The 24414-nt window shown below is 34.6% G+C and overlaps 2 protein-coding genes across 3 annotated transcripts in view; one reads left to right on the top strand and one right to left on the bottom strand.

Moving 5' to 3' along the window:
- The first annotated feature begins 1028 nt into the window (after positions 1-1028).
- Positions 1029-6655, top strand: LOC134246491 (malectin-A-like). Its single transcript, XM_062728864.1, has 4 exons — positions 1029-1485; positions 3291-3470; positions 3762-3819; positions 4088-6655. Exons 1-4 carry the CDS (start codon positions 1093-1095, stop codon positions 4306-4308), a joined length of 852 nt encoding a protein of 283 aa, XP_062584848.1. The 5' UTR covers positions 1029-1092; the 3' UTR covers positions 4309-6655.
- A 3380-nt stretch (positions 6656-10035) lies between these two features.
- Positions 10036-24414, bottom strand: part of LOC134246492 (monocarboxylate transporter 12-like) — a 49294-nt gene continuing 34915 nt past the window's right edge. For both annotated transcript variants that reach the window (XM_062728865.1, XM_062728866.1), the window contains 4 exons: positions 12035-12178; positions 11639-11782; positions 10668-11465; positions 10036-10474 (listed from right to left, as the gene is read on the bottom strand). In XM_062728865.1, coding sequence (XP_062584849.1) covers positions 10284-10474; positions 10668-11465; positions 11639-11782; positions 12035-12178 — 1277 coding nt within the window. In that variant the 3' untranslated portion in view covers positions 10036-10283. The remainder of the gene's footprint in view (positions 10475-10667; positions 11466-11638; positions 11783-12034; positions 12179-24414) is intronic.

Genomic DNA, 24414 nt, shown 5'->3' on the forward strand with positions numbered 1-24414 from the left:
CCTTTAATTTAAAGCATTAAATGTTATTTAGAAAGGGAAACTTGAAGAGATAATTAAGAGTGGAAAATTTTATTAAAATTAATAATTTTGGGAACTTTTTATTTCTGTAAAAAAAGATTAAAACATCAAGTGCCTGAGACAGAAGAATATTAAACTACATGATTGTATAAAAAATATCAAAATAATTATAGTCATATCAGGGACCAATTTCTGGCTCAAATCTTCACTCCATATTACATGGTAAATTATGAATTATGAAAAAATGCTTTAACAGAATTAGCCTTCATAAATTATAAAATTACTTTTTTGTAATTTAATTTTGTTTTAAGTTTGGTTTATTTACAATAATTAAAGTCCCCAAAGTTTTCACCCACCTGCTTGAAGCCATATTAGAATGCTATCGATCCTTCCATCTTTGATGCGGAAGGCTGAGAAGGCCTAAGCTAGTCTACCCTACCAAACCAATCGAGCAGACAGAATGGTTATTCTAGAATAAGAAGGGTCCCAATCGAGTGGGCCCCAGGGGATGCTCTCCCCACCATGGCACCTGATCCCATCTCTAATATGTTTCAGAGGTTCGTGTAAAACTTGTTCTTTTCTTGAATTGTATTGTCTAATGATCTGAGCTCCATGTAATGATGACATTGATGTATTTCATGATTTGAGGTGCTGCATCCAAAGCACAGGCATTTAACTCGTATACAGGACATCCATACTTATTTTTAACACGACATGGTAAAAACAAGCGTCAAGATGTCCTGTATATGAAACAATTAAGTGCCTGTGATCCAAAGACCTACTGTAGATGAAAAATGTTAGATATATATACAGGCTGTGTAAGAAAAATGATTTTTCTTAGAGCTATGTAATTTTCCACGTCAGGTTTCCTTTCACTACTGTTCTCAAGTAAGTCAGTAGGCCTAAGATCTATGATCCACCTACACTTTTTCAGCGAATCGGAGCTTCCCACATAGAAGGAAGTTGGTGAGAGTTGTCTTTCTTGGGGCAGATGTCGCGCACATAATCAACTTCCTGAAGAAAAAGCCGGCGTTAGACTTAGAAACGTGGAAACAGAAACCACCCAAATTTTCAATGAAAACCGGGGTGCGAGTAATGCTGGCACACCTCCAGCGTCAACTGAGGTGCAAGGAGTCACGCTGGCTTCTACTTTCAGTTTTGTTTTGTCTCAACTTAAGCGTAACACATGCAATCGGTGACGTCTTTTGGGCTGTGAATTGTGGAGGAGAAGCCCACACCGATGTTCATGGCATTCGGTATCAAAAAGATCCCGCTCAGGTGGGCATTGCTTCAGACTATGGGAAAACTTTAATGATCGACAGAGTAGTACCACAAGATCAGATCCTCTACCAAACAGAGCGGTATCATATGTCCACCTTTGGATACGAGATTCCCATCAAAGAAGATGGTGATTATGTTCTAGTGCTGAAATTCTGTGAGGTTTGGTTCACATCTCCAAATAAAAAGGTAAATACATATGTCCTCTTATTGATATTTTAAAAGCAAGGAGATACTTTTTCCCAAAGTCCTCCCTGGCATTTGGACAAGTCCACTAGATTTGTTGCAGCTTGTTTCAGTCTATTTTAATTAATGTATTGGAAAATATGTTTCATTGTGTGGCGGTCAGCCGGGTTCAATCGCTGGTGGCCAGATAGCTCAGTCAGTAGAGCACCTGACCGGAGATTCAGGGGGCCCAGGTTCGAATCCTGGTCTGCTAGCTCTGCTGCATTTCTTTCCTCTTTTGTTACAATCAATGACACCACAATATCAACACTCATTCTTTATTGACACATGTATTCAGTGGAACCATCTACCCAACTCTGTCGTACATGCGAAAACAATAGAGGGATTTAAGATTGCCGTACAGGAACATCGACGCCAATAACATCCGGCGCTCTCTCTTACCGTTGTGAAAAAGCCTATATAGGATACTACAATGTATACATACAGATACAGAGAATGTCTCATTTGTGTTTATTGTACAACATTGGTCTACCCCTTTCAATTAGTCTTTACTGATTTCTTAGGGCATGTATTTACATACATGTCCTTAACTGGTGCCATGTCATGTCAGTGATGGATGTTGGAACTGAGGTTGAAGCCCTTTAAGGATGGACTTCATACACTAATACAAATGTTGCATTAGTACTGTAATACCGTATACCGGGTTTTCTTGGCGGATGTAAAATTTGGCATTTTGCCTGCTTACAGGTATGCCAATAATTTTGGCGTAATTTATTTTAGCGGACACAGAGTTTCAGCTCTTTGCAAATGAACACTTAGAAGGTTACTGAATATTTTAGCGATCAAAATTTTAGCGGACTTCCATCAAAACGCTAGCCTAAAATAAGCCAAAATTAGCACCCCGCTATACGGTATACACTCGACGGGGCATTCATGTACAAAGGACACATTTCTAGTTAAAACTTTAGATCTATTCTGTTTAAATACTGGTAACTGTTAAATAAACCAACTTGTTTGTAGAGGCATGATGATAAATAACCATGATTACTTAACATTGTGCTGAAATATTATCAATCAGTTGTATTGTTAGTTTCATTCTAAAAGTAATGATCTTGTCTGACTCAAAGAAATGCTGTGCATAGCCCCTGACCTGTTTGTATTTTCCGTTATAAATACTCTGAAGGAGTCGCATTTCGAAATACATTTGCAAATTACATGTATTTACTAAATCAAGAGACTGTGTGGGATCTGCATGCAAAGAAAACTATTTATAGACAACTAATTCACTGTTTATTGATTAAGCCCAAATTTATCTTAATACATCAAGGAATCCTTGAAATATATACCTGTACATAGTGGTGTACACTAATTAGCTAAAATTTAAGTAGATTAGCTCATTAATGTCAATCTAACCCTACAAAATAATGGATATTGGTAGTATGGATGCATGAAAATATGGACAGAAGTTACTGGTTCAGATTATCAGTCGAGTTTGAACAGAACCAGAATGCCAAACCTGAACCAATTGTCATCTGAACTTAGCTTGCGATTGGCTGTACAGTCAAAATCCAGGTGTTCAATGCAAAGTGCCGTAATTAAAGTTAAAAGTATTCAACTTTCTCAACTTAAGCAAGTTTGAAGTGAAATATGAAAACATTTTCACATCCAACCAATTTGTAGATTTTCAGAGAAATGTCAATTCCATTCGTAAAAGAAAATCCACACTGACTTTTCAATTAACACAAACTGTTTAAATGCTATTTAGCTTATGTAACAAGTGATTATGTTTGGCTTTCTTGTTTACACAGGTATTTGATGTGACATTGAATGGAGAACACACCGTTGTTGAAAATTTGGACATCTACAACAAAGTGGGCAGAGGAGTAGCTCATGATGAAATCATTCCTTTTTCTGTTAGAAATGGAAAATTAAAAGTCAACGGTGAAACCTCCAAGATAAATGGAAAAGTCTCTGTAGAGTTTATTAAGGTATGTATTTATATCATATTAATGAACACACAATAGTGAGAGTACCTTAAATTTTCTATTGATTTATATATGTATTAATGCACAGTGATTAATCAATCAGGAGAAAAATTATTGTATTGTGCCTTTGTATTACCATATATGCTGTATGGTGCATGCAAAATTACACTGAAACTGAATTGAGCTTAAAGAAATTGAAATAAATCAATTTTTATTCATAAATATTGAATGAAGAAAATGTGGCAAACTAGAGACGAATTTCAGTCTTCATGTTTTTATTTATTCATTTGATAGGGTGAATATGACAACCCAAAAATCAATGCAATGTATGCCATGAAGGGCACAGTCGAAGGTAAACCTTTTTGTTAAAAAAAAAAAAATCAATCAGGTATTGTTCTGATACATGTATTTAAAATATTTGCATCTAAATTTGAAAATTATAGTCTGAAAAATTATATATTGGAAATTAATTCTGTAGCCTCAATTTTTTTCAGTATCAAAGACAGTCTCCATTCTATTGTTTTCTTGAGGTTGTTTACAATTAACTTATGAGAGGTACTGTGTGCATGTTTGTACATGTATAAGGGCTCCATTTATCTTGTATGTTTATTATTATACAGATGTACCCAGCCTAGCCCCCCTCCCCGGGGCCCACAGAGAGCAGGAGGAGGAGGAAGAAGAGGAGGAAATCAACGAGTCGAAGCCGACAAAATCCCGCCGCCCCTCCGGACCCAAAGTGGTAGACCCCTACTCTGAGGACGACACCAGCACCATCCTACTGCCGGTGTTTGTTGCTGTGGGAGCATTCTTCCCTCTTCTGTTTTGTTTGTGTAAACTTTGATCAAATCTAGTTCTTTTAGGTCATTTAATCTTTATTTAGTCATTTTACAAGGTTTTTATCAAGAAAAAAATTAAATAAAACAAGGTTATTTACTAATTTAGTCCCCAAAACTCTTTTTTTTTTTTGAGCATTTACTTAAAAAGAAAAATGAAGGTAAATTTAGGGAGGTTTACCACACCTGGAAAAGGTTAACGATATATAGATGTATAAAGTGTGAAATAGAGCAAACTTCAAACTTTTGATATTTTATTTATCACTTTGAAAAACATGCTCATGCATGCATAGTTAAATGAAAAATATTGAGCATTAATTTTTTTTCAATCAGGTATGATAAATATTTAATTACTTTGGAAGAATTGTCATTTAAAAAATGGTCCCATGTTATCATAATATATCAGCTCAAACCACTGTATACATTTCTGCCATGATCATGTTACCATACATCTCAGGTTCTAACATTACACCAGTCTCACTCTGCCATAAACATAGAGGGATTGCCATTTGTTTTACTGTTTACTCTTACTAGTATCGTGTGATGTAGCATAATTTAGTATATTTAAAGTGAACATTAACAACAACAACTATATACATTCATTATTACTATATTGATCTATTTGATTTTTTGACTGGTTCAGTTTATATGATATTTATGAATACATGTGTACCGGTACTTATAGTCACAACTTAATTAACTAGGCTAGATGCTAACCACATCAAAGGAGAACAATTATTTGTTCAATGTAATGAAGTGTTTCTGTAATTTCGACCATTACCTAACAAAGGATATGGATAAAATTCATAAAAATAAATTTAAAGCCAATTTTAGGTATAGCATATAAAAATTTGGGACAGTATGTATGGGTCTGCAACATTATATAAATTGGCTGTAGAGTTATCTCTCTTTGCTTGATTTTTTGTGTGGAGAAGTTAGATAACCACTATCTTTTTTTAATTAAATAGAATGACATGAATTGTGTTTGGTCCAAAAAAAATCATGATAAAATTGAAGCAAATGAGATCAAAATGTGAGGTTTGTGAATGAGCATTTACTTTTAACAGTAAATATACATTTATCTCAATTGTTTCATTTATACTGTTGTTACATAATTTCTCATCAAATAGTATACTAGTATGTCTAGTAGAATCATTCCAAATGTATTTTGCATAGTGAGCACCGGTATGCGCTAATCAACCCAGTTGAAGAGGTTTAGCATTTCAGTATATAAGGTTGATAGTTCTATCACTATGTCTCTGAAACGTTCTTTATTTGTCTTAGTATGAAAGGTTGATTGTAATTGTTGACATGTTTGTATTTGTAGAATTGTTGTCTGTTTTGCAGCACTTCGTAAACAGCAATTTTATCCTGTGATTTTTTCCTTGTAAGTACATGTATTTGTAAAGAAGTTTTTCTTCATCTTGAAAATGTTTAATTTTTTTATGGAAAGAATAGAAATATTTTATGGCAAATATAGAAGACGTCAAAAAGTGACCTTGAGGAGAGATACTGTATACAGGGAAATTTTCACCCCTGTTTTATTTTCACCCGATTCACCCTTGTCAATTTGGGCCAATTTAAAATGAAAGAACACTGAATAATTTCTTAAACAGAACTGTGATTGGGTGGATTTAAAACTGGGCGAGTGTGAAAGGGCGAAATTAACACACGTCGAAAATAACCCTGTATATAGTAACCCTGACATTTTTGCAAGGACAGTCTTTTGATGGAATTTACTGTGAGTCATTGCTTAGCTAAATATATTTCAATGAATTTTCAATGATTTTTTATTATAATTGTACCCTGGAATGTGTCTGTTAGTTTGGTTGTATCAAGTGTTGGTGTGATTTTAGAATGATTTAAGTGTGTTTGCCATATTGAAAATGCCCCTGATAGAAAAACAGAGTATTTTCTCCAAGTATGTTGTAGTTAAAGTATAATGAAGTTTTGTTCATTGATATAGACATCTTTTACTGGAACTGAACAACCTCAAGTATGTGTTCAGGTCAGAGAGAATGAATAATAGGATGAAAGATATGACATATTAACAAAATTAACAAATTATTAGTTTAAACCAGCTTTATTATCTTTGTTATTGTTAGCTGGGTATTAGTTTGATGAGAATTTTTATCCCTCAGGTCCTTAGAGCAAATGACAAGACCAAAGAAATACAAAGTCTTGATTATTAAATCTTTGCCGAAGCATTGGAAATTCTCCATTTCAGTAAAATTACAACTGATTGCAAGGAAATGTGCAATAATCTTTATTCCATGAACTGTCGTTTTCTTTCATTTTGTGAATCACCGAGTCACACCTGTAACAACTGTTTTTCAGAGGTCAACATAACATATTGTTATACCCTTATAAATATCACTCTATATATTTATTACTTATAAAAAGTCCAACAAAAGAGCTGTTTATTACATCGGTCTAACAATTTCACTATTGACCAGTCTTACATAAGAATTGTTAGACCGCAACGTCACTCGTCTGTTACGTCACAAGTAAGTTCAATATCGGCGACGCGAAAATAGCCGAAGTTAAGACCTACAAGAGTTGTTGCTTAGAGCAAGGTAATGAAGAAGGGAATAGTATGTTTTGTGATGAATAATTTTTGTGATACAATAGATATATAATTGAGTTTGTTCTTTCTCAGCTTGATGTTTCATATTTACTGAAGAAGCCATAATTTTCCATATAAAATAATTGATAATATAGCGATTAAATTGATCAATCTTAAATGAGCAGTGAAGGGTATAACAAAACAGTTATAGACTGGGATTCGGGCAACATATGATTTGTTGGACCTGAAGGTGAAATTGTTGCCCTTGGCCTGCGGCCTCGGGCAACATTTTGACTTTCAGGTCCAACAAATCATATGTTGCCCTCATACCCAATCAATAACTGTATATTGTTATATTATATTTTTTTCCCAATCCCTTTGACATATTGTCAATAAAATATGTTCAAAACAAAACAATATTTTTTTTTTCAATCTTTAAATATGATGTTAGTTAAAGGTATGCTTCAATTAGCTAATTACCTATAGGTACTTAATTTCATATTCATTATTAGTGTGAATTCTTCAGAGAAAGATCTTCAAAGGGATGTTTTTATTGTAAACACATGTAATTTATTGAGTTTCATTGGCAAAGTATGCATTTAGCCAACCTAAATGATAAATTTAAACTCATCCTTTCTTTAATTTGGGGGAATTTTGCTACCTGACAGCACTGAGCTCATGTTAATCATTTTCTCATAACCTTATGTTTGTACTGTGCTTATAAGTAAAAAAAAAAAATAAAAACAAACAATTTTTCCTTGAATCCTTGAAGGACTCTACAATTACATGTAAATTGTTTTTATCTTCATCAAGAGTTTTTTATTGCCATTTAAAAGTTAAAACCAATAGTTTGGCATCTGAATTTAATTGTTTATCAAGACCTTTGCTTTGTGTATTTTGTGTAACTCAAAAGTCAAGAAGTACATGTTCATTTAGTGTTCTCAGTTTATTTGTGGGGGGACTTCAATTTATGTTGTTTTACCAAAAGTGAATATAAGAGGCCTGAGGGATATTAATGAAGATGTTGTTTTTTGTGATTAAGTGGTCCACATTTTGATGAAATTATTGATATTGTGCAATCTATGCTACTATGTAGAGAATATTAATACAAAGTTTAATATATTCATCAAGTTGTGCGTTTGTATGTATGTTCTATCTTAAAATGTAGCTTTGCTATTATCCTTAAAGTTTTAAAATTAAAGGAACAAATTTTATTTTTCATTTTCTTTTGGAATATAGTGTGTTAAAAAACTTGGACAATAATTATTAGTTCATTCAGAGTTGATCTACTTCTTCAGTGTCTGATGCTGAACTCAGGCTTATTATAATTATTTCAGATTGTTGGAAAGCATATTGATTACGCAAATACACAGACAACCGACTCCGTATTCAGTGTAAAGTTTCATAAGCAACTTTTAGTCAGAAGTAATCTATCTCTCTAAAACTTTAAACATTTCATCTTTCAATATCTAATGCCAAGACGTGTCTCTGAAACACTGATGCCCTTGTGCAGCAGCTTACAACAAAGGTTAAAGTTTCTCAAATGCAAGTTGACCTCCAAGGTCAATGTATCAAAAATGTTGTTACCCTAGGGAAAAAAAGTCTCAATAAATTTAACAATGACCAAGAACCTATGGCCAAGGTTAATGTTCTCCAGAAATAGGTCAAAAGTCAAGGTCAAAAGTGTTGGTATCAAAAGGAATACACCTGTGACATTTGAAAGCCCATGTACTAACTGGACAATGACAAAGGTATTTCTAATGGGTCAAACCCTAAGATCAGGGTCCAATATGTTGGTACTCAAAGAAAGGACATATCACAAACAAGAGGCCCATGGGCCACATCACTCACCTGAGTAACTTGGGTGATGCAGTTCTTTGTGCCATATTTCCCTCTTCTTATACTATTGTGGTCCCCTCCCCCGTCTTGATTTTAATAAATTTAGAATCTACACTACCCCAGGATGCCTCCACATAAGTTTCAGCTTTCCTGGCCCAGTGGTTTATTAAAGTTTTTTCGAATATATTTCTATGTAAAACTTGGATTCCCTATTGTGGCCCCGCTGTACACCCGGGGGTCATGATTTTAACAATTTAAAATCTACACTACCCCAGGATGCTTCCACATTAGTTTCAGCTTTTCTGGCCCAGTGTTTCTTGTGAAGAAGATTTTTAAATTTATCCTATATATTTCTATGTAAAACATGGATTCCCTATTGTGGCCCCGCTCTACACCCGGGGGTCATGATTTTTTACAATTTACAATCTACACTACCCCAGGATGCTTCCACATAAGTTTCAGCTTTTCTGGCCCAGTAGTTTTTGAGAAGAAGATTTTTTAATGACCCCACCCTATTTTTGTCTTTTCTTGATTATTTCCCCTTGAAAAGGGACTTGGCCCTTCATTTTAACATTTTAAACTCCCTATTACCCAAGGATGCTTTATACCAAGTTTGGTTAAAATTGGATCAGTGGTTCTTGAGAAGAAGTTGAAAATGTGAAAAGTTTACAGACGGACGGACAGCTGGACGGACGAACTACGGACAAAAGGTGATCAAAAAAGCTCACTTGAGCTTTCAGCTCAGGTGAGCTAAAAATATGACATGAAAAAGTCTTAGCTCTATCTAATCAAAACTTATGGCCTGAGTAAAAGTTTGATAAATTTTTGAATAAGTAGGTCAAACTATAAGGTCAAGAGGTCAAATATGTTGATATCCATACAATGGCCTTGTCACAAAGAATTATACATGTAAAATATATAGCCATAACAGTCGCTCGCGTGGTGCATTGGTTAGAGCGTCTGCTTTAGATTCGCGAAGTAAGGATATGATCTTTTCCTCGCGGGTTCGAATCCCACTGTGGGACGTGGAAACCGGTCCTTAGGATGAAACCGTATAAACAGAGGTCCATGTTGCAGTAGGTGATGGCCTGGCACGAAATAGATCCCTCACTGCTTAATGACCGTAAGTGCTTTGAGACAAAATTTGCAGCTCTCCAACGGGAAGTGGTGGCGTCTCCATATGAGTGAAAGATTCTCGAGAGGGACATTAAACAACATACAAACAAACAAATAAAAGCCATAGGTGCACACAATCAATAGCTATGGACAACTGAGGTTAAAGATTTGCGAACAGACAGACAGACAGACGGGGTAAAAGTTTTTTGTCCTTTATTTAAAAGTAAAGAATTCACAGAGCACTGTAATATAATAATGATACTGTCAAAAAGTTCATAAAAGGTGTTGTCCACTTCGTTAAATGTGGCACTAAGATTTGGTTCTAGTTAAAGTTCTATCTAATCCACCCAGCACTTATACCAGTCCTTGGATTCCTACATCTCAGCGAAGCTGTCAGCACTGTAAGTATTCTCTGGAACCAGCTGCCACCGAATTATTTATAGATGAAAAATGCTATATTTTCTATCGTTTTATACCGGCTTCTAACAGTTTTTCACTTGCTGGTTCTTTCACCTCTTTCTCTACATCGTCTTGGCTGTCAGTGGATTTGGAACATCGGGATACGAAGAACGCTATGATGGCTGCTAGTAATTGTAAGACCCCTGTGATATAAAACACATTGTCCCAACTGCCTGTCAAGTCTTCAACCCAACCTGTAACAAAATAAGCCTGTATCTTCGAATTTTCTATACTGAATCCTGACAATGTTCAATGCTTTTCAAATACAGTCAAACTTCGTTATCCCGACCTCGATGAGACCGAGAGAAAAAATTGAGGTACCCGGATGGCCGAGATTCCGACGTTTAGCTGTAAGAACATAAACCTTTCAATTCATGATATACTTACCTAAGCAAGGCAATCCGAGAAGGGAAAACACGGCTATGAATATTGTTACTACAGCAAATGCTGATGGAAGATTTTTTAGTGAAACAGTTTCTAATAAAATAATGGACATCAGTGCATAAAAAGAACCAGGGAATATTCCAATTACTACAGCATAAGCATAGTACAGAACTTTGTGTCGAACCAGGGGCACAACAAAAGCTGAAATGCCACTGATGCACATACATAAGCCGTAGACGTGGCTTGGCGAAATAATCTTCAGATCCGTAAACCAGCCCATGGCCACTCGTGCAAAAATTTCACACGCTCCTGTTAATGAAAATATAAAAACTGTGGTTGCTTTTCCGATATGTTCCGATTCCAGAAAGGATGGAAAAGTATAGAAATACGCCGAATAGCTTAGAGCGGACAGGCAAAATGCCATAGAGATTGACAGAAATGTTAGGTCCTTCATAATATTACTGTCACATGCACAGAACTTTCGGCATAGTACTTCTTTGCACGAACCATATTCGTTTTCCCGGTCTTTTGTCTTTACATCACGCGAAGAATCATTGCTGAATTCGTATGGTTGTCGTAAAAAGGAAGCTGCCACACAAACATTCAACATTATACCACCTAGGACTAACATAGCACCACCGATTGCGTACTGGTCTATAAGTATGCGGTATATATGCGGGAAGAGGAATCCTCCCACACCACTAGCAGACAGGACGATGCCGTTGGCAAGTGCGCGGTTGTGTTCGAAGTAATAGTTGATTAGAGTAGAACAAGGGACATACGTTAAACCACAGCCAATCCCTGTAATCAACCAACGTCCAAATTATGTTTAAATCAAATAATTGTTATAAAATGATTATTTTTTAAGAATATATATTTTTACTGTCCATATAAACTTAATACAATATAAACTCTTGCTTATGTATATGACAGAAATTCGCTTTCATTGCGGAGATGTTGAAAAGCTTACGTACCAGTGATTAAACTGTAGGTAATATACCAGTACATAACATCATTGGTGAAGGCACAGCTGACGTAACCAATACAGAGGGTCACGCCCCCACTGAAACATACTAGACGGAAAGAATACCTTGTAGCCAGCAGAATGGCGAATGGACCTGTAATATAAATAGAATACAGTTAATAGGTGAGAACCTTTTTTCTACAGATCACACACATCCCTACTTTTTCATACTCATTTTACCAGTACCATTAATTCGTAAACAACAAATTTATACCTCGAAGATTACGAGATATTGGAGCTTTGTCTAATACCGTATATACAGTGTAATACTCAGTGTATATATTTTAGAAATTATGTTACTGGAAACAATTTTGTTAGCTATAAGATGTAGAAACGCTGTGTTTACCCGTTAATGACTGTATGAAGCTTGCGGCACTTCCGATGAGTGCTGTACTTCCGGCGCCACTGTTTGTTACCGTCAGAATCTCGGAATATAAGATTCCATAAGACTTGATAGAACCCAGTAACAGCATGTACATGAAAAAGCAAGCTGCAAAATAGAAGAATTGGTTACAGAACAAAGGATGCAAAACAAGTTGTGAGGTTTTCGAGATATCGACGTTCGAGTTATCAAAGTTCAACTGTATATTTGTACAAGTAATAGAAGCAGACTTTCACACAATACTTGCAGACATGCACGGACTATAAATTAGTACTAGTATTATGTGTACGCGCAAAATATAATTTAAGGCATTTTTTATACGTCGTAAGTATAGATCATATAGATAGGGCTGAACGGGAACATGCTGTATATAGGATATATAATTGTTCGTAGGCATAGGTAAGATATACTGTTCGTACAAGTAAATCATATATAGCTCATAGCCGTCGGTTTGTTCATTAAGCACCAATGGTAAATGCCTATTATGCCTATCTTTGCAAATGATGAAAAATAGGGGAAGGGACTAATTACCCCCCCTCCTTCCCAGCAACCGGTTCCGACGTTTATGTAGCTGGTCGAATATTATACACTTTACAAGTAACAGCTTTTTAAAAAGCTTGCCTGACTAAATCAATCAATTTAATCTGCATGAAGAGTGATAAACCTTTTGAGCAGTAATACTTTTGTGAGTTTAAAACATACCCTAACTTTATATTTAATATGAGAACCTCGTGTAATTGAAATCTTGATTTTATTTAACTTGTTGAAGAAACACTCTACACTGCATACTAAAGAGTTGTTTTTATGCCCCCGTAAACGAAGTTTCGGGGGTATATAATTTTTGTCGTGTCTGTCTGTCTCTCTGTCTGTCTGTTTGCCTGTTTGTCCGCAAAAACTTTAACCTTGCCTATAACTTTTGATTTAGTGGAGCTATGACTTTCATATTTCACATGTGTATTTCTTGTGACAAGACCTTTCTTTGGGTACCACCAAATTTGACCTTTTGACCTTGACCTTGGAGTTTGACCCACTTTTACATGAAAATTTTAGACTTTTACTTTGGCCATATCTTTTGATCAGGAGACACCAGGACATTTATACATCACATATGTAATCTTTGTTGAAAGACCTTTCATTGGATACCAACAACCTTGACCCTTTGACCTTGACCTTGTAGATATCCGTTCTTGTGAAAAGACTTTAACCTTGGTCATAACTTTTGAACGGTAAGGGATAGGGCTTCATACTTTATATATGTAATCTTTGTGAGAAGTCCCTTCATTGAATACCAAGAACTTTGACCCTTTGACCAATCTGATTAAAATCAGATCATATTTTGATCCGCTCACATAGATCGCTACACAAGGATCTGAAGAAACCCCATTCAGGGTCATCTCCAGGTGACCTTTCTAATAAAAATATTCATGAAAATGTTGACCAATCAGAGAGGCCGTGCTTAAACGACATTCTGGAAAACGAAATTAGAAGTGAAAGTAGCTGCGGAGAAGATCTTGTCGTTTCGTACAAAACAAAGAGCTAAAAAACAAGACAAAAGCAAGTACTTATTATATTACTGTACAGAAAAGACTGTGGCCCTTCTCTTGACAGGCTACAGAAACTAGGTCACGATTTTTCCATTCGTGTATCATCGGGCCTTTCCCCTCTGTAACTGAATTCCGAGATACTTTCCAATTCTCCAAAGTAAACATTTGATTGGATAATTCAAAGGTCACCAGGAGATGACCCTGAATGGGGTTTCTTCAGATCCTTGTGTAGCGATCTATGTGAGCGGATCAAAGGATCTGATTTTAATCAGATCGACCCTTTGACCTTGACCTTTGATATTGACCCACTTTAAATAAGCAAACCCTGACCATAACTTTTAAAGGGTTAGGGCTAGTGCTTTCATACTTTACATATTTACTCCTTGTGACAAGACCTTTCATTTCATAACAAGAACTTTGACCCTATTACCTTGACCTTGGAGTTTGACCTACTTTTTTTTAAAAAATTGAACCTTGGCCATAACTTCTGAACTTTTAGGGCTAGGGCTTTCATACTCTACATAAGTATTCTATGTGGCAAGATCTTTCATTTGATACCAAATGATATTGACTTTTTGACCTTGACCTTGGAGATTTTTGTACTTATTGGGAAAAAGTTTAACATTAGCTTACTTTCAAATTTCACAATTGCTTTCCAGTGAGAATAGCCCTACTTTTGGTACCAATTAATTAAATTTGCATTTAAGAAAAGTTTAATCATTGATATGTTGCCATACGGGGGCATCAGTGTTTCACAAACACATCTTGTTCGGTCTGCTAGTGGAGTGATCTGCCCTTGGATCTAAATTTCAAGCTCCATTGTAACACCTACATACATGTACATTATAAAATCTGTCATCAAATCATGCATTGTAAACATTTTAAAAGATGGACATAATTAAATGCACATTTTGTTGGAGTGTATTTTCTCCTCTGAAGTATACAGTAGTAATGTGTGTTTATTATTTTTTTCTTTAAAAGGGGTGGGTGGGTAGTGACACTATCATGTATTTAGAATGAAATAAGTAAATTCAATACTTAAACCTTTGTGGAAAGAAAAATCCAAGATTTTTCACTGCTTTCTTATTTACTGTGTGTATCTGAACAGAGACATATGACTTGAACTGCGTTGTTTATTATTATCGGTCTAGTCCATTTATGGAATAAACCAACCGCGGGATCGGGAAACAAATTAGAAAAATCACTTCTTAAGTGTTGTATGTCCATATATTGATGTATACGACATGTTGTTTTAAAGAATGATATAAAACTTGTGGATAGAATTTCTGAGGCATTAGAATGAGGTTTTCATGGAAGTTAGCACACCCATTCATACAATAGAACAATCCAAAAAAAAGGCGCGAATTCGAAAATATAGCTTGCTAGTGACATTTGGCGCGAAAAGAGCGATTCACCCCTTTCGTGCAATATAAATGGACTGATCCAGTAGTATAGAAATGCAGAAAACAGGATACACGGACATGTTGAAACGGCGAATAACATGGAATAATCTGTTCCATGCAAACAGAGTAAAGGAAGTAACATTGCAGTATTTTGCATCAGTAATATCATTCTGTTTTCTGAAAACTGTTTCTTTTAAAATGCAGGTAAAGAATTCCAATGCAAATCAGCTTGCACAAAATCTAGCTCTTTAGATATGATCGCACACTTTCGGATCTTGGAAATATCAATCCTTATACAGCCTGACGCCGTGACGTCAGGCAAAAAGACGCATAAAAATGGAAAGAACGGATTACACGTTTGTTCTCTTAAAACACTGGCGTACATGAACACAATCTAGTACATATATTTAAAAAAAAAATAGAGAAGGCATTCAAATATAATAAGAATCCGGCATATTAAACTTAGAACAATCATGGATATTCAAGTAAATAGTAATTACAACTAAATACGATTTCGTTGCGAGCAACGAGAGGTCTTCCGTCCGATTCAGGAAAAAAAAACTTGTAAAATCGTACTAAAAAGTGATTCAAAATTTTGATCACAAGGAGGAGTGAATCCAGGTAGCCAACGTGAATGCGCCTTTTTTTCTCTTTTCTCCCCAACGCGCGAACCATTTAGCTATTGGGAATACTGCTTTAAATATACTTGTGTATACTTTTGCAACAGTACACCTGTCTAAGAATCATAAAAGGCGGGCCACTATTCATAATTTCGTGTCAAACGCCACGCGTAAATATTCGCACCTTTTCTTTGTACTAATCTATTATTAAGGTGCAATAGTTTCAATGAAATTAATTAAATGAAACATTCTTATCACCTTTATTTTATTTCGGCGTTAGGAAAGTATATTTAACACATTGTACACATTACATATCGTATCTAGCCCAGTAACACTAAAGCAGTGAAACGTAAATTAAGTTTTTTAAGATTGACATTGAATTGCAACGTACTACTACGTGAGAGTCCAAGTATTTTTTTTGCATTTCATGTATCCTTATGTCAGAATGGTTTAATCAAACGCTCAGCTGCCTCCATAAGCCCCTACTCGCGAAATGTCGGAGTTGACAGAGACAGCCGCCATCTTGGGCCCGCTTCAGATTTTCAAATATTAATATCTAGAGTTCAGATTAACCAATATTAAAACAACTTATATAGTAAGCATCAATAGAAGTGTCTCTATTAATATTCCAAAAATAAATGAAAAATATTGAAAAACAAAGAAAGTTGAAAATTTGGACTTTTTGAATTGGCTTCCGGTAGCGACAGGAAGTACTGACGACGAACGAAAAGTTGCGTCCTGGAAAGTATTGATCATCATCTATAAACTCTGAAAGTTTCACATTGATATCTTTTACCGTTTTTGAGTTTAATCGTAGACAAAATGTCGTTTTAAAATCAGGAAAATGGTCCAAAACTTGGCACCAGAGAGGAATTTCCAAAAACTGTCTTGGAACTTTCAAGAGTAAAGATAATAATAATAATAATAATAATAACTAGAAACGATCTCGTTGCGAGCAACGAGAGGTCTTCCGTCCGAATCTGGAAAAAGAAAACCTAAAATCAAATTGAAAAAAAAATTGGAAACACGGGGGGTTGAATCCGGGTAAAAAGTGAAAATTCCAGCGCACTAACTATGTCCGTCTGTCTGTTACGCTTTGGGTACCCATCTCCTATCCGCAACCCCTCTCATACCACTGAATGAAATTTGATAACACTTTCTTAGAATCTTTATTACATATTGCCATTGAGTATCATATTTTATTTTTTGATCTGGCACATACTGGTAGTATTTTGGGATTTCCATAGCAAAACATGGACACTGTCATTATATTCATATGGGATGCGGAGCATTATTCATTGCACACAGTACCTCTAGTTTGATAATATTTTTTTTTCGAAAGAGTCACTGAGATGCATACTTTTAAAAAGAATTGGAGGATCAAACGAATTATAGTCTCCCTTGAATATGGGCATTTTCTTGGAGATGCAGCGTTATTTCATTATTTTTTTTTTTTTTTTTTGAAATTCACAGAGCTCTACTTATGGGATGGAGGTACAACCAACGATTAAAACTTTTTGCAACCAAAATATGCAACTTGTTTAAAGCTTTTAAGAAAGAAAAAATATCATATCTTCATTGTTTAAATTTTACTACAGATTACAGCAAATGTTGACTGGCTGTCCTATCTTTATTTCGGTTGAAAACACACCTGCCCCGTGCATTAATTTTTTTGTAAGGAAAACTGCACATTCCCCATATTAGGGCATATAAATAAAGTAAACACAAAACTGCAATTTGGATCATTCGGGGTTTTTTTTTTATTAATAGACAAATATATTATTTATCCTTCTAAGTCTTTCACTTAAAAAAAAAGGTTTTATATGTTTGCAGTAAATTAATAAATAACATCTAAAAAGGTCCAAAATACAATAAGCAAGATATATAAAAAGAATTAACGTCATATATTTGGAGTTAAAACTCTCAGTAAAGGCATAATTTGTTGTATTTTATTACATCTGTAAGTTTCATGACAGTTAATTTATTATATATATGCAGTTATTAGCAAACACCCGGTTTTCGGTATAAAAATTCCCGGCCCGGTCCGGATTTTTACTACCCAATATTGTCATACCAAAACTTCAATACTAAAATGTTCAACCTAGGAGATGCTGTTGCCTTAAACAAGGAAAATGTAAAAATTTATTCGACACAATACCGAGCATTTTTTTTTCTTTTCATTCTAGGAAACGTCTGATCGAAATATATTTCGTACGATTCAATCGACAAAAATCGACGGTAAAACTAGTACGAAAAAAAACCCGAACCTTTGCAGAATTTTGTTTCGTTCTTATTGGACCTTCTTTTCATAAGATTTATTGTGAAAGACCATCATTAGTATTTGTGATAATTATGGAATGCGAAGACTTTTAAACTTAAACTCCCGGAGTATCAGCGATCACTAACACATTCAGCTGAACTATGTTTACCGCCTTCCTCTCCAGACTGACGTCATTGTTTGTTTACGCCTGGTTCCAGGAGCTCTAAGCAGAAGTTTTGCAAGCACAGATTTACAGATTTACGGCATTTTTCTGATAACTTTTGTTGGTAAAAGTGAAGTTGGTTGAAGATTGAAATAAAACAGGTTGTTTTGCGTAAAAATAAATTAGAATTGTAAGTATCTCTTGGGGTGTTTTAACAATTACATCGAAATCCTACCCTGAACGGTCCTACTAAACAGAGTACGCTAGTACGATAGAGTACTTTAGAGTATGCTAGTAATATTTTATAATTTAATGCAATTAAACTACTTTTTGTATGTTTTTCTACTTTATTTTAACATATTGAATATATATTTTAAATAAAATTTGTATGTTTTCTTTATTTCAGGAGTTATTTCAATTTTTGATTTCAGTTTACGGTTTATCGTTTGATCGCGATCTAATTTAACCTGAACGTGTTGAAATGTCTCATTGTGAATTTGTAAAATATTCACACATGCAATTGATTTAATATTTGATAAAATTTGGATGTAAGTCTTTAGTAAGTAAGTCTGAAACAAAATAGTAATCGAAATTGGGGTATTTGTAATCTTTTTAAGATGCGTTCAATTATGGATGTTGTTTTCTTGTCAAAATATCACTAAAACAAATATTGGAAACAAATATTGCAATATAAGTCTATAATAATGTTTAATCAAGTTGTGCATACATAAATAAACAATTTAATTGCATTAAATAACATAATTTTTCTAGCGTACTCTAAAGCACTCTATCGTACTCTGTTTAGTAGTACCCTACTCTGAATACTCAATATTTGAGGAGCGATACATGTAGTATTGAGAGATACTAGATAAAGCGCAGTTGAAGTTCACATGAGATGATGTCTATCAGACAATCACTACATAACTATTCTTTTTTCATACAAATTCGTTTAGATTAAAAAAACATTACGATAAAATATATCACGTTTAAATTTAGCAGTTCAATTATGCATGCATAAAAAAAGTGCATTGAACATTTTGAACTGTTATTAAAAAGAAACATGTTTGAAAAAAAAAATACATGTATAAATAATGCTTCGTAAGTATCTAAAATTATTTTGATTAATGTAGTGATTGTACTGGACTTGATTTACTTGTACCATTTAAATTTTCAGAGGAGCAATAGTACTTCAAATCCTAGTGATAAAATCTTGAAACGTTTTAACATAGCTGATAAAGTGCTACAGAAAACAGAATTTATAAAATAATATTTCATTTCGGAGCTAGCCTCTGAGGTAGATATCTGAAAATGGAAAAGTATATAAATTTTTTCTATGAATAAAAAACTGTTTAGACCAGCAATAAAAAAAATTGTTTGATGTACTCCAACCCACATTTTTCAAGGTGGGTAGCCAGGTATATATTATTTGGGAGGGGGAGGGGGTTTACAGTATTAAACAAATGCAACTGTCATAGAAATCACTGGAATTTATATGAATGTTCTCAATACGCATTGGATAGCTACACAGAATTATTGTTATAAAAACTTTTAATCAAAATATCATAAAGCATCTTAGAGGACTTGTATACTTTTTAATTAGCTTTAGAATGAAAGAATTTCTATTGTAAAATAAGAAGAAAAAAATCCAAGGTCAAGAGGTCAAATTTGGTGGTACCCAAAGAAAGATCTTGTCACATGTACTTAGATACCTAGTGAAGGTTACTTATAAATTCTTAGATTTACTAATATTATCTCGTATATATACCCAATACCTAGTAAAACTATTTTTGAAGTAGTGATTGTATGGACAGTAAATTTACTAGTCCTCTAAGTGACTATCACTAGTTATTTTTTCAGTGCAGACAGATAGAGGAATGGAAAGATAGGACAAAAATATGGTTTGCTTTTGTTTGAGGAACGAATTAGACAGAAATCAATTTATACTTGGTGTGATAATTACTTTTTACCATTTGAATACCTAGTGAATATCACAGTTCTCTAGAACTGGTCTTGTAAGCAAGGCTTTATAAGAGGTGAATAGTGGTTTAAATGCCTGTTAGGACGATGCATAGAGCACAATAAAAGTTTATATTTTATCTTTACTTTTTCAGTCGAACATCTACATGTACACAAAAATTATTTGTCATATTTTGCATGTTATATGTAGATTGTAAAATGTATAGCTGCAACATGCTGTTGCTATGTTGAAAGGGTGTGTTGTTGTTTGCTGTACTTTCATTTAAAAGTAATGAATGAATTTAAAGTTGGATCTTTTGATCAGGGGCATAAATATTTCAATTTGCTGAAAAAAATTATTTGGTGTAGAAGATTCTGAGGGGTCAGTCGGAGTACATCAAACAAATAAATTAATTTTTATTGTTGGCCTTGAATGGAAATTCTGCTGTTTTGAATAAAATTTAAATTTGATTTTTTATTGTTGTGTTAGTTTGTATTTGTTTATGAGACATCAGTATTTGTATGGTACTGTACATATTGTTATTTTCATAATATGAGTGTTAATAAGGCCAACAAATTTACAAAACTTGTGCTCAAATGAAAATTCTATCACTATTTACTATGTAGACAATTGCAACAATCTTATTTCTAAGGAGCATCTGCTAATATATGGTTATTGTTATAATTTTTTACAACAATGGCTGAAGGCCATCCTTAAAAAATGTTTGTTTGGAATTGCCGCCTAACGGGTTTCAGACACGGGAGGGAGGGAAATTATTTTTTTTTTAATTTAAGATAATTTTTAGCTCACCTGAGCCAAAGGCTCAAGTGAGCTTTTCTGATCACAATTTGTCCGTTGTCTGTCGTCGTCGTCGTCGTTGTCGTTGTTGTCGTCGTTGTCGTCGTCGTCGTCGTAAACTTTTCACATTTTCGACTTCTTCTCAAGAACCGCTGGGCCAATTTCAACCAAACTTGCCACAAAGCATCCTTGGGTGAAGGGGATTCAAGTTTGTTCAAATGAAGGTCCAGGCCCTCATTCAAGGGGAGATAATTGGGAATTAATGAAAATTTGATGGTATGTTTTAAAAATCTTCTTCTCAAGAATCACAAAGCCAGGAAAGATGAAACTTATGGGGAAACATCCTCAGGTAGTGTAGATTCAAGTTTGTTCAAATCATGACCCCTGGGGGAAGGGCGGGGCCACAATGGCCGACCAAAGTTTTACATAGAAATATATAGGAAAATTCTTTAAAAATCTTCTTCTCAAGAATCACAAAGCCATTATTGATCATATTTATATGGAAGCATCCTCAGATAGTGTAGTTTCAAGTTTGTTCAAATCATGATCCCCGGGGGTAGGGCGGGGCCACAATGGCCGACCAAAGTTTTACATAGAAATATATAGGAAAATTCTTTAAAAATCTTCTTCTCAAGAATAACAAAGCCATTATTGATCATATTTATATGGAAGCATCCTCAGGTAGTGTAGATTCAAGTTTGTACAAACCATGGCCCCCGGGGGTAGGGCGGGGCCACAATGGCCGACAAAATTTTACATAGAAATATATAGGAAATTTCTTTAAGAATCTTCTTCTCAAGAATAACAAAGCCATAATTGATCATATTTATATGACAGCATCCTCAGGTAGTGTAGATTCAAGTTTGTTCAAATCATGACCCCCGGGGGTAGGGCGGGGCCACAATGGCCGACCAAAGTTTTACATAGAAATATATAGAAAATTCTTTAAAAATCTTCTTCTCAAGAATAAAAAAGCCATAATTGATCATATTTATATGACAGCATCCTCAGGTAGTATTGATTCAAGTTTGTTCAAATCATGACCCCCGGGGGCAGGGCGGGGCCACAATGGCCCGCAATGGCCGACCAAAGTTTTACATAGAAATATATAGAAATTTTTTTTTAAATCTTCTTCTCAAGAATAACAAAGCCATAATTAAACATATTTATAAGAAAGCATCCTCAGGTAGTGTAGATTCAAGTTTGTTCAAATCATGACCCCCGGGGGTAGGGCGGGGCCACAATGGCTGACCAAAGTTTTTCATAGACATATATATGAAAATTCTTTAAAAATCATCTTATCAAGAATAGCAAAGCCAGGATTGGTATTGTACTACTTTTGGATTTAAATTATTAAATAATAAACCAATTTCTACTTTTTCCTAGCCACAGTGCTCAGGTGAGCGATGTGGCCCATGGGCCTCTTGTTTTAATTTTTGATAAAAATCTCAGTAAACAGTAAATACATTTTCTGACTTTTAAAGAGAGTATCTACCATCAATAAGAAAATCTAATTTTACATAGATCTGACACTATATTTCAGTGTTTTGTATGGTACATGTGATACATGTAATTGGCAGAGAAATTGATTAAATAAAAAAAAGATCTTCCTACTTTTGGTCAATAATTTTTTTTCAGGAGGGGGCATTTCAGTGAGGTGGGAGGCATTTCCAAACAAACTATAATTTTATTTTGGACTAATGATGATCAGTAATGTACATAGGAAAAATCTCTAAATATCTCCTAAAAAATGGCAAACTAATAATTGGTCAATTGAATAGAGATCCCTGGTTGGGGGGGGGGGGGGGGGTAGGATGGAGCCACAATAATATTGGATAATTTAAAAGATAGGAATAATAAGAAGTTTTTTAAAAATCTCTTGATTGGTCATACAGTATATATAAAAGCATCCTTAGCTAGAGTAAGTTTAAATTCAAGTTGGTTCAATAATTTGTTCTGACCAAAAATCAGGACCCCCATGGAGTCGGCAAGTAGTGGCGTCTCCATAAGAGTGAAAAATTCTTGAGAGGGAGGTTAAACAATATACAATCAATGGGCAATCCATGTTTTGTAAAGAAGTGTACAATAAAATATCTGAAAAAATCTTTTTCTTAAGAATTTAAAACCAAAATGTGTGAATTTAATATAGATGCTTCTTCCAGAAGTGTAGATTTTAGTTTGTTAATATTGTGAACCCGGGGGTAGAACGAAGCTACAAAAGATGATCAAAGTTTACCAATAAAAGAGTAGATAAAATAATTGTAAGAACAACAAAGCCATGATTAGTCATATTTATATGGAAGCATCTTCAGCTAGCATATGTAGATTTAGTGTGTTCAAATTATGATTCCTGGGGGGTAGGATGGGGCCACAATGGTTTGTTTATCTTTAAAATCTTCTCAAGCATGGCAAAACAATACCGTATAATCCCTATTAACTGCCTCGGGTGCTTAGAAAGTTGCAAAAAGCGGGCGGTTATTTTCAATTGGTATTCTCTTTATAATATTTAATGTCATGTTTTAACTTAAAAAATCTTTCGAAAAAAAAATAAAAGGAAAAACTAGAATAATGTCTAACTTCTCTTAAAGTGAATATATTCCACACAAATTATGCTAAATTATTCATTTTCCATTGAGAAATTGGGAAATTGACAAGTTTCAGTTCACTTTCTTCAGTTTTTGATACAATTCTAGTTGATTTTAATCACTGTACAGGCCCTTATTTTCTGAAAATTGAAAAAGACCTAAGGGGCCACTTATAGGGGCAGGGGTGGTTAACAGGGATTATATGGTAATTCATTTGGGAAATTTACTACAGGTGTATCCTCCAGTAGTGTAGATTCAAGTTTTTAGTTCACCTAAGCTGAAAGCTCGTGAGCTTTTCCATAGGCCATGACTGGTCATATTTATATGGAAGCATCCTCAGATAGTGCAGATTAAAGTTTCTACAAATCATGAGCCCCAGGGGTAGGATATGGGACCAGAATGGACAATCAAAGTTTTACATAGGAATGTATAGGAAAAATCTGAGAAAATCTTTTTCTCAAGAACAACAATATATATATTGGAAAATTCTTTAAAAATCTTCTTCTCAAGAATAACAAAGCCATAATTAACATATTTAAAGGAAGCATCCTCAGGTAGTGTAGATTCATGTGTAAATCATGAGCCCCGGGGATAAGAACAGGTGGGGCCAAACTCCTTTTACATAAGAATATTTAAGAAAAAACAGTTTTGTTGAGAAAAGCATAGTCATGGTTTATATGAAAGGGGGTGGGGTCAAGATTCTAATTTTTAGCTCACCTGAGCCGAAGGCTCAAGTGAGCTTTTCTGATCACATTTTGTCCGTCCGTCTGTCTGCAAACTTTTCACATTTTCGACTTCTTCTCAAGAACCGCTGGGCCAATTTCAACCAAACTTGCCACAAAGTATCTTTGGGTAAAGGGGATTCAAGTTTATCAAATGAAGGACCACGCCCTTTTCCAAGGGGAGATAATCATGAATTTGTTAAAAATTAATGGCATTTTTAAAAAATCTTCTTCTCCAGAACCGCTGGGCCAGGAAAGATGAAATTCACGTGGAAGCATCCTCAGGTAGTTA

Source organism: Saccostrea cucullata, unplaced genomic scaffold (assembly GCF_032062105.1).
Source record: "Saccostrea cucullata isolate Sc308-1 unplaced genomic scaffold, CSIRO_AGI_Scuc_v1 ctg2, whole genome shotgun sequence".
In the NCBI taxonomy this organism is placed as follows: domain Eukaryota; kingdom Metazoa; phylum Mollusca; class Bivalvia; order Ostreida; family Ostreidae; genus Saccostrea; species Saccostrea cuccullata.